Raw genomic sequence first — 12,421 nt, forward strand, 5'->3', positions numbered from 1 at the left:
TCTTTACTTTCCTGCCTTCATTTTATTTGCAAATAGTTGCAAAAGAAGAATTTCACTAAACAATGGCAACGATTCTATCTTTCAAAACGCAACTATGGCAAGGAATCTATTCTAAAAGCTAAATAAGACATCTTCAACACACGGGTGAACATAAGGGTGAATTTCCCGCGGCCAAAATTTGCGTGGCATCAATGAAATCGCTACTAAAAAACAAAGTTCTAATTTTCTAATATTTTTTTCCGGTTATGTGGAATTGTAATCTATATGAAGCACTAAATATTTTATCAATAGGATTAATGGATACTTTACAAAAAAATATTAAACCTCCAAATCTTTCATTGCCGTGTTTGTCCCCAGGTCATCTCGTTTTGTATTATTCTTCATTGATGAAAAAATATTGAGTGTTAAGATTTAAACTTAGTTTCATTTGATACATTAATGGTTAAAGTATTGTTACGAAATACGTTTATTCAAATAAATAAATAATATAACAAACGGTAAGTGAAAATTCATGTGTCCCAGAACTACATTTCATCGCCGTGACCTAAACATGATCAAGGATATTGTTTTATCTATAAACTATGGTCCCCCCCTCGGTGCGCTAATCGTTTTTTACAAGTGTCGCCTAACTACTCGACGTGGAAAGAGGTACACAGGTGCCCACGTTTTCGCGCTATAGTGAATGTTATATTTGTTTTTGGTCACTGGACATTTTTTCTTTCATCGCCGTGGATAGATATAACTTCTATAAAATTAAGTTTGTCTTCTTGAGTAAGCATTCAAAAGAAAGCATTTTGAAAATATTCATCTTATAAAGTGTTTGTTTCGTCGAATAGTTAATACTTTTTTTGCTATTTATATTTAAAGGCTTGATTTTCATCGCCATGCTTTCATTTCCGTGGTTTCCGTGGCCAAAATTTGCTATGGAAATGAAAAAAATTTCATCGCCATGTCTTGTAAAATAAGATGTATTCATTGCCGTGGCCTGGTAATTAATTTCCGTGGCCAGGTTATTCATTTCCGTGGCCAGGTTATTCATTTCCGTGACATATGTTTTCATCGCCATGGTATGTATGATTAGGCAAATAAAAATATATTTACCTACCATCTTTTGTAATACAGGTGATACCGATCACTGAAATTACCTACAGGACTTGTCAAATTACCTCTTTTTGCAGTTCGATAAAACGGGTACGTTTCGCGATGTATAAAAACTAAATGTATATAATTTATCATTAAAAACAATCACAATATAAGTATTATAATTAACGTTATGTATGAATAAGATCTGTTTTAGCTCAAGCGCCCGCTTCTCATGCCGGAGATGCGGTTGCAAATCCCGGCGCTGACATGTACCAATGAGTTCTTTGTATTGAAGTACAATGCATACCATCGCTCTTACGGTGAAGGAAAACATCGTGAGGATATTTGCATATCTAGATTTAGCACATCTAGATTTGCGAACCCACCGACCCGCAGTGGACCAGCGTGGTCGGAAATGGTCCAAGATTAAAAAGGCAGTTTAGACCTTGGGTATATCCACAAAGGTTCCATTCGAGAGAGCCAGGTGCAGGTACTTACACCCCCAGCAGATAATAGAATAGCATAGAATATACATCTCCGCAGGAACTCAGCTGGATGCTAAGTGGCCTAAATGCTGCTTGCCAACGTGTAGGCCTCGGTATGAACTTGGGCAAGATGAAAGTCATGTAGAATGTTCACATCAAACGGGAGCCGGTGATTGTTGGTGAGACAACTATATGTCTACCTCAAGCAGACTATTCGGCTAGGCAGAAGCAATTTCGACAAGGAGGCTGAAAAGCGCATCTAACTGGGTTGGGCTGCATTTGGGAATCATCGTCACATATATATGCCTCTCCTCGGCCATTCCTCAAAGCCTGAAGACAAAGGTCTTCAACCAGTGCACTCTGCCAGTGATGACGTAAAGTGCAGAGACGTAGACACTGACAGTGGGACTGGTCCACCGATTTAAAGTCACTCAGCGTGCTATGGAGAGAGCTACGCTTGGGGTTTCTCTAATGGATCGTATCAGAAAAGAGGTTATCCGTTAGAGGACTAGGTTACCGACATAGCTGTCAAAATGTGCAAGCTTAGGCAGATAGCCAGTAGTAGCTGGAAGCTGGAATAAGGAAGGCCGAGGACCGAGTGTTGTGGCGCTCCTTGGGAGAGACCTATGTCCAGCAGTGGATGATTATAGGCTGATGATGATAAAATACATTTCATACTATTATATCAATTAAAATATACATTCATTTAGCATAGAGCTCATAAAATATTCTATCATATCACGTAATCTGTGTAAAATTACACAACACCATCAAAACACCTAGCACCAAAACCTTAAGATAGGTGCGATGACGAGGAAAGCGAGGAGAAGCGGTTAAGTGCACATGCTGCGCCCCACTTCGCTGTTGACGAACATGTGCACCTAAATGCACCTATCTTTAGGTTTTGGTGCTTTTGGTGGTTTGTTAGGTGATTTGTAATTCAGCACAGATCATGTCATATCATAATATATTTTATGAACTTTACATAAAATTAACAGTTCGTATACTGTTTAATATTATCATCATCATCATCATCATCGAGCAATGTGTCCGGCCAACTGCCATTTCAGCTTACTGACTCGATAGGCCATGTCGGTTACTTTGGTTCTTCTACGGATCTCTTCATTTCTGATTCGATCACGTAGAGATACGCCGAGCATAGCCCTTTCCAAAGCTCGCTGGGTGACTCCGGGCCTATTTAAGAGCAACATGTATTATTATTCTTTATGAAAATATAGATGTTATAATAGGTAAGGTATATGTTGGGGTTGTAGGTAAGGTATAGGTTATATGTTGTGAACAATATTAATGTGAAATTAAACATTTCGTTTTTATAAGTCGCAATACGAACCCCATAATACTACTTAAAGAATTCCATACTACATTCTTTATTATTTTATAGGTACATACTGTCGTTCCAATAGCTATCGAAATATTTCTACCATACATAATCTTGTATAAGTTTGCGTTTCCCTCACAGTTTTTTTTATTACAGTGGATTGATTCTTTCATATCCATAGCACAGTTCTTTCATTGCCGTGGGCGTTAGTTTCATTGCCGTGGATGTTTTTTTCATTGCCGTGGACGCTTATTTCATTGCCGTGAACGCATGTGTCATCGCCGTGGCACGAAATTTTTGATCATCTGTATCTCGTTAAGTTTTGAACTTATCTGCTAACCATTAAGTAAGAACACTAACATTAACAAAAACTTTAATAAAAGCTCTTTTTCAATATAAAAAACCTAAAGATAAAAAAGTCCACGGAAATGAAGATTTTTAGGACTTGTTGAAATCCACCCATAAGTCTTATAAATAAGTTTGTGAGGTGCTCATTTTTCATCTACTCTACACTGACCAGTCAAACATCTAACAATAGTACTTAGGTCTCAGATAATTGTATCAAGAAAACACACCGAAGTACTAGGTATTTAATAAAGAATTTTGAAAGAAATATTATTTGTACTAGATACAAAATTCGGTCTTATCACAGGCTGCCATATTATCTTCCAGGCGACCTTTATTAACTACTTGCTATGGATCTACTGCTATCGTTATCTTTAATAAACTCTTGGTTTATTTCCTGCAGGCCGCCATCAGCTCGAGTTTCTGATATATTGTGTGAGGATAATATAAAATGTTATGACTTTTTATTGCTAAGCGACACTTTATTATAGACATAAGACAATACAGAATGAAATGAATCCGAAGTATGTCGTTAAGGCCATGTAGCACATTTAAAATCAATTTTGTGTAATCCGTATCTCTATAATTATTTATATCGAAATTCTGACGATCCTGATAACAATTTTTTTGTAGATTTCCATAAGGTACAATTTTTTGTACATAGGAAAGTCAATATTAATCGTATTTTTTACGATCGTCATTTAATTAACAAACTACTCAACCTCCTTTTTGTGCACACACGCCAACTATTTCGTTCATATGGCGCGTATACAAACTTGATGTCAGCTGGAGCTGTTTTAAATATAAACAACATTTAGACATAGATTCACCATACTCTGTTAGACCATTAACACTCAAGTTACATTATAACAAGGAATTAGTTGTTGACTTTTGACAGATCTGTCAAAAAATTTAAATGGAAATTTTATTTTAGATGACATTTACAATGTCTAGGGTATTAGTGATTTAACTGACTATGGTGAAACTGCGGCTTGAGCTGCAAAGTGCTGCTTAAGGATTGTTAATTGCTAATGTGGGGCGGTGATACGCTGTTCAATAAAATGTAAAGGTCATCGCTGAACCTTTAATAACTTCCTCGCTCTTTTGTATAAGATTGATTCTGACAAGTTGACAGAACTTTGTGGAGTGACAGTTTTGATTGCCCTCAAACCTTGGAATTATTTCAGATTTTGTGAAATTATGAAGTATTCATGTTCCAGACAATATAATGACTACTCACTTTTCATGGCATTTAGTACCTACCTGCGTAAATAGATTTTGTTGAATCTCAAGCTTTTATTATATAATGAAAAGGTTATATGTATGTCTACACTATCTTTTAGTTCACAATAATCTTGATGGTAACATAAAAGTTAAAATATGATAAAGTTAAAAAAAATTAAGATGGAATTATAAAGATATGTACCAGCATTACCTAAAAGGCTCTTTTGTATAAGGGTACTGTTATCTGGAAATGTAACAACTCTTTATTACACACTAATTTTGTTGTATGATTTACAAAATTCGAATGGTGCAAAAGCGGTTCAGGGGGGGTCATCCTGAAGATTTCTGGACATGTAAGAAAAAAATAACAGATTTCCATAGTAAAAAGTCACGTAACCAACAAAGTTTCTATGGAGAAGCATCATTATTTTGAGAAGTTTAAAAATCTATGTTTTTTCTAGAGGGTGACAAAACAGTTCAATAGTTAAAACATCCCATAACTATTTTATGATTAACAGGGTTAAAATAAAATTTAAAAAAAAAGACATGGAGTCTCCCATTTTGGCTTTATTAGGAACTTTTTATTATAGTTCATAGTTTTTTCATACTCTCAAGTGACTTCCAATACAAATTCATATAAAATGACCTAATAAGAAACCTTTATACATACCTTTTTTCCTTTGTTTCAGATTGCAGTAACATCTCGTTAGGTTAAAAATAAAGTGTTAAATCTAAGTAAAGCACAACTTAAGTGAATTTATTATCTTAGCATACCGAATTTACCAAGTAATGTTGTAGTCTTTGAGAGTGAGTGAAATTTCGTAATTAATGGAATATTTCATGAACATAATGTCTAATCGCAAAATGAAGATACATTTAGCGAATATTTCCCTAACATGTGATGACATGTGAAATATGTATCCAGTTACTTAAAGGTGAAATAATAATAGCTAAATTGAGTATTAAGTGTAATAAAGTGATTACTTACGTAATATACTTATAACTGTAAAATTATGGAAAATTTTATAAATAGATAGAGTATAAAGGAAAACCTATGTGTAGCTGAAAACAAAGGCGGAACAATGCAGGACATGGAGGTAAGCATACAACTTCTAATATAAGAGTAGAATTAAGAAATATAGATAAGTAATACATAGTCATTGCCAAGAAGTTTAGTACCTACATACCAAAATTAAATAAGAATAACATAACTATAGGTAACTTCATAAACTTTTTACTTATTTTTGCAAAATACTTGCAATTACTCGTAACAAACCCTGTATAAAAATCAAATAAGGTCAGTTATAACCTCTAGAATTATTCCCCGAGGCATTTTGAAATCTCCGTCAGAGGCGGCGTAATCAATGAAAACTCGATGAAATCTCTGGGCTTACCGATACCCACTTCAGCACAATAAATACCTACAATAAAATCAAGAAACGGTAAAGCTGAACGGGTAGTTTAAATGCCAAAAGTCATTCTGACCGATTCTCACTAAACCATGAGACAGCTTTTATATTTTTCATTTGGACAATTTATTCAGCATATTATGAGAAGTCTTATCTTATATCTTAAGTTACCAAACGAGCCTGTCTTTTGAAAGAAAATATTCAGTACTTTAAAAGGCTTTTTAATTAGACAACAATTTAATTAAATTACGAGTAAGTTCGAGGAAGTGCTTTTCCTTATTCTATTCTTAAGTTTGAATACCAGACAACTTTCCTTCTGTTTATTTAAAGCAAATTCGGTACCTAAAATTCTGACTGCCATGAATATTCCCGATTTGAGCTGTAAGCACGCAAGTCCAAAATTCAAAATAGAGAATATCGTATCTTATTCCGCATGAAAGACAACAGGTCGAGTCGCTTAAAAAATATGTCATCCACTCACCGCCCTTATAAAGGTCACAGTCAGAACCATATTTTTTTTTTAGGTAAGTACTAAACTTCGTGAAATCGTAACATAAATCACAACCATACATTTCTCAGGTCGTGTACACCTGGGAGATGGATTTCAACAAGAGTCTCCTCGGCGCGTCTACAGTCCTGGTACCTCGCAAGGCGACCGCGAGCCCGGCCACAGACAGCGGCTCCATGCCCACCTGGGCGTACCACTCCTGGCTCTGCCTGTTTGCTGCTATGCTGGTCACGGCGATCGGAGGGAACGCTATCGTCATATGGATTGTTATAGGTAAGTGTTTGGTTACTTGTTACTATAACTGGGCTCCTAGTACTCAATTTGAATTTGAATGGTCTATTTGAAATAAAACACTTTATCACACACAAGTTTGTAAAATTCCTTTACCTGAATTTGTTTCGATACTGACAAATATTAATTAGCGTTCAAATTTATCTACATAACAATTATATGTATAGGCATTTAGCTAGCAACTAATTTAGGTCATAGATAAACATCATCACAAAATACCAGAGCACAGATAAATATGGCTGAAAGCGGTAGAGGATCATAAATCACAATTAAATTTCAATGAGCTTAGTTAGTAATTAGTATACTTATCCTAATATACATAGTAGGTACGTACTTTTCCTATGTATTTCTATGAATAGGTTTATGAGGTTCATGTTTAGCGGAGGCCTCTTGGCCCCCTGGACCGACGACCTTAGACATAAAAGATAACACAACTGATATGCTAAAGTCATAAAGTAGCAAGTATTTCGTAGTTCGGTGAAACACGTTCAAGGCATCCATTATTTTTTCCAAATTCCAATTGACTTGTTTTTTGTCAAACCTTATTGAGTAATGGCAAATTGGACCGGCGGCAAGTAATGGTGCGTGAAATATTCGCAAATTTACATTCTTGTCGTTTACTGACGAAAAATATTTCATATTATTTCGTCATAGCTATAAAATAATACCTTTAGCGTACAGTGACCCGATACTGTAGCGAGATGATATATTTTTTTATCAAAATGCCTTTTTAAAATGCCTGCTATTATTTTTGTTTTTAGTCTAGACCCCGTAGTCAGCATCGTCGCGTTTAATTATGATAAATTTAATAAACATTACCACTCACACACACACACACACACATTCATAAACACATACATGCGCCTTGTAAATCTCGTGATGCATTAGTTTTTAGAGTAGATAGATAGATCGATAGATAGAATACTCTTTATTTGCACACCAACAAAGAATCATAGGAATAACAAATTGCAACTTAATTAGGGTACAAAAGGCGGTATTATCACTAAAAGTGATCTCTGCCTGACAACCATTGGATAGAGGGAATAAGAGATAAGATTGGGTGTAGTGTACATGTTAAAAGGAAATGTAGATTCATTAATAAACTACACACTAACTATAATATTACAAATATACTTACATAGAAGTACATACTATATTACATAATAATACAAACCATATATAACCATATATATAATATAATAATATATACATTATAAATATATACATAAAAATACATACACAATACTCAATCGGATTCAATAACAGTTTTAGACCATGGATTTAAAGTAATGTTCCTTTATCATTCTTTTAAACGAGACTAGCGTAGGTGCTTGCCGGATTATTTCCGGAAGGTCATTCCACAAAGTAATTGAGCGAACTGTGAAAGAAGAACTGTAGAATTTTGAAGTATTAGGCGGGATATTGAGGCGGAGGTTATGGGAAGAGCGTAGTTTCAGGTTGTGAGATTCACAACGGAACTGAAAACGCTATTTTAAGTATGCGGGGTATGTTGGGTAGAGTTACATTTCGCAACGCATTTTTATGAAGAACGACGATTTTTAACAAACGAACACAGTGTGTTCTTTAGTTCCGTAAATATCTTTCTTCATTTAAATTAAAATATCGGGAAATAATGCCCTTCTTCTAGATCTGTGTTCGTTTGATGTGAATCGTATTATACTTTATCGTATTATAGGCCGAAGGAAGGAAGGAAGGCCTTCGGATATATCCAGCGTCCATAGAATAACAGAGTGTGTTCCAAGACAGGAAACAAATACATGAGTTTAAACAGACACCTGCCAATAATTTATGAACCCCATGTAGGGAGTTTGACTCACGCACTCGTCTCCTAACCGACACGATGTTCAAAAATATCTTTCAAGGACATAAAAAAGACACATTACTCCACCTTTTCCTTAAGGAAAAATTATTCGATATTGGCAGAAACTTAAATATTAAGCCTATTATTATTCTTGAAACGGAAACGATCCGCTAAACCTTGCTGTTCATGCAAAACCTTATCCGTCATAAATCCTTAATGAAGGGTCGTAGATTCTACTTACTAAAAGTTTAATTCCTTGTTATTTCAATAAGGATACTTGAATCCCTATGCCTCTACTTCTTTTATATTCAGAATGATTAGAAAATAGACGCAATGACTGTGTTTCATTCAGTAGATGACAAAATCATCTTCGTCAAGATCTTATGATATGAATGCTTATTACAATTACAATACGCTATTGTTTTGTGCGGTTATTACTATGTCATTTTTTTCATGTTACTATGATCTCTAAACATTTGTGAGTGTGTGGAAAATTTTAGCCTTTCAAAGCTTAAAAATCAAACCTTTCAAACGAAAGGCTGTGTGATCCTGAAAAATTCAATCCAATAAATCTGCCAACAGTGACAAGATCACCTTAAAAATATTTGATACAAAAGACTGAAATAAATTTTAATGCCGATGAAAGTAAACCTAAGTACCTAATCCCTAGAACAAGACCCTGACAGAATAGACAGGCGGATTTTTTTAAATGGAAAGATTATAAAAATATCGTAATTGTTTGAATTTCTAGACTATACGAGTACTAGTAATTAGCTACATAAATACTAAGTAATTTGTGTCCATAATTTTAGCGCTACAAGATCTAGTTACAGCGAAGCTAAAGGTTTACTACATAAGTACTTTTAAGAAAGGTTTATTTAGCGTTCGCTTTGTACCATTGTTTCTTTTGTTAGCTGTAGTTTTGTTTGTAGCTAAAATAAAATTATGCAAACGGAGTTTACTCACTAAAAGATTTTGCAGCAGGAGCTCCATTCCGGAGGTACTGAGATAATCTGAAGTATCGATATTATAATTTATATACCCGTTTTGGCATAGTACGCAACGGACGCATCGCATTTAGTATTCTTTGTATGGATATTTACACAAGTGCGGCCACTTCAACGGCATTACCGACGCCACATTTATGAAAATCCGTTTGGTGCGATACGTATGATACCGATAGGTGGACGCTTAACTTTAAACTCAATTTTTCAAGTTTCATTCGAGACATACACTCACGGGTAATGAAAAGTTTCCACTGAGAAAAACACGACATTACTCCTGAACGGAAAAGGCTAGCTTAATGACGCCTTCTGCAACATTGAAGTACATTTAACAGAGCATCAGGATATTAACAATTAAAAACGATAATATTTTGTCCAAATTTTAATTTAAGTATTAGAAAAAAATGGGGCCGTTTGTTGTCGACATTTTGTGAGTGGAACTGTTTCTTTGCCCGTGAGTGTATATCTCCGAAATTTCAACAATGGAAACTATTTGGATACCTCCGGATTCAAGCATTAGATCCTCAATTCAGGCTAGTATTCTTTCAGCAACAAGATAAAATAAATGTATTCAGCTACCCTGCCTGCAAAAACAAGTACTTAAGTAAACCTATTCATACACAACCAGATTTGATTACCTAATAATAAGCTTTGAACGTCAATATTGTAGACATAGCCCGTACCTAGTTAACCGAGTTACATGACTGTGCAATCATATCTCCGTCTATTTGTCTGTAGAATAGTTTGGATAGTACCCACAAGTACGAGTTCTAAAACTTGTCCAACCGTTAGTCAGAGCTAACGAGGAATTGCATGAGTTAAGTAAGTAGTTAATTGACTTTGAAAGCAGTCGCCTAACGAAACTTACTCGACTGCAAACATACTTTAGTCGAGGGCTTGTGGCTGCTTAATTGGGAGTTGTTAACTGGGCAATGACAAAGACCTATTATTCTATTTATATTCAAACTTTTAATACTTAAACACACGTACATATTACCTAATCATGGTACATTCATGAATTAGTATCTCTACCTACTCTGTTGAATTATGTTATCTCATCTCATCGCGCAACCTAGAGAACGAATGCGACAAAAAACTTTCATCACGTCTTGACGTGCGCGTCTTGCGCCCCGTGCTAGGCCTTCTGTTCCTTAAACGTCCGGCGCACCATGGGCAATTAGCAACAGACCCTGACTGGTCAATCTTTTGAACACGGAAACGAACCCTACGCAAAGCTTGTGTTTGTTACCGACACGCTAAAAAGATTATTAAAGATTATTATTATTAATATTAAACGCGCTAAGCAGAAGATTATTTACCTATAGAAATTATCATAATGCTTGAATTTAATATAGGTACGTATCCTTTGAAGTGACCAATGTACACAATCTTGTGTCAATTGTGTGCTCACGCAGCGAGTAACAACCGGGGTGAGCTGTTTGCATTCAGCGTTTACACGAGGAGGTCTCCACAACATTGTCAAAGGCAAACATAATATACGATGATGTTATTAAGTAGTTAGTACGCAAATTGACTCATACTTATTACACGAGAGAGTGACTAAGTATTTTACTACAAGCATACAACATAAGTCTTTAGTTTCCTTTAAATTTCATTACATTACAGCTTTGTTTAAACTTTTAGTTGTTTACGACATCATAAAAGTGTCTAAAAACTTAAATGTTAACACAGATTAAAATAAATATTGAGCTTGAGCATCTTATTCTCGTTATTTAGTATTTCGAAAGGCTGCCATTTTCATAATATTGTTATTTATTCACAGGTGTTATAGGTACCTAGTTTAAAAGAAATTCATCACTTGAAGCTAAAGTTTCTAGCCAAGGTTTCGTAGAATCGAAAAGTAATAAATCTTTTCTTGAAGTTGAATGAATTAGTATCCTGTCTTCAAGTTTTTTTATTTATTTTAAAAAGAATAAAACCTGAGATTTCTCGTTTAATGTTCGATGCGCTGGATAAACTTTTTTATGTTCTTTCAGGCATTGAAGCTTTATTTGGTGACTGTAGATTATTCTTGGAATTTTTCATGATAGCTTTTAATAAATATTGAAATATTATGATCTTTCTTGCGGACTTCCTCGGGAGAACTTTTGAGTGAGAATATATGCACGTTTAATTTATATTTATGTTTGTAGAGTATAAATATTTTAAAAAGTATTACCTACGAGTACCTTTTACTTAAGTATTTTCCTTTAATATTATCTAACAAAATAAAATGTTTCTGTTGTTTTATCTACTTTAACACTCTGATAAATAAAATTATATTAACAGGTAAATCTGAAAATTATGTACTTAGTTAATTTTAGGCTCTTTTTGGTCTATAATAGTTGTTAAGAAAACTGAAGAGGTACATGTATAGAGAAACGTCTTTAGTGTCGCTAAAAACATATCTCGTTTTTAATATTGTCAAAAATAATATAAAATATTTTCATTCCAAGTTTTATAGAATTTTCTTCAGAATGTTTAAGATGTCTCGTGATTTTTGTGGCGTGAATTCCGGGTTTGATGCAGTGAATTGAATACACGGTAACAATGCTCTCCAATCACAATATTCTCCCCATTTTCAGCATCACAATATCTGGTGGGTGTTAGCGGAATACGTAACTATTTCTATATATTTCTCCGGTGTGTGGAATCTTACCTCAAACTTATTTTGCGAGGTATTTGTTGATCGATTTTAATCTTCCGGTGGTTGACATACCCTTGCTTCCGGTCCAAAAGTTGACAGAATATATTTTTTAAGTATATAAAATGAGATTTACATAAAATAATAAAGAATTTGCCTCGGATATGAACTTTTCATCTATGAGTGACGTTTGTTTAGGGAATTCTTATCCTAACAAAAGTGTCCTTTACGCAATACCTTTTCATTTTGGGGTCTTTACTTGATGTC

The 12,421-nt window shown here is 34.6% G+C and overlaps 1 protein-coding gene across 3 annotated transcripts in view; it reads left to right on the top strand.

Annotated features, from left to right (window-relative positions):
* Nucleotides 1-12,421, top strand: part of LOC105391060 (tachykinin-like peptides receptor 86C) — a 62,437-nt gene that overhangs the window by 2,758 nt on the left and 47,258 nt on the right. For all 3 annotated transcript variants that reach the window (XM_038109441.2, XM_038109456.2, XM_038109447.2), the window contains exons 2-3: nucleotides 5,166-5,573; nucleotides 6,465-6,666. In XM_038109441.2, coding sequence (XP_037965369.2) covers nucleotides 5,559-5,573; nucleotides 6,465-6,666 — 217 coding nt within the window. In that variant the 5' untranslated portion in view covers nucleotides 5,166-5,558. The remainder of the gene's footprint in view (nucleotides 1-5,165; nucleotides 5,574-6,464; nucleotides 6,667-12,421) is intronic.

Source organism: Plutella xylostella, chromosome 9 (assembly GCF_932276165.1).
Source record: "Plutella xylostella chromosome 9, ilPluXylo3.1, whole genome shotgun sequence".
NCBI lineage: Eukaryota > Metazoa > Arthropoda > Insecta > Lepidoptera > Plutellidae > Plutella > Plutella xylostella.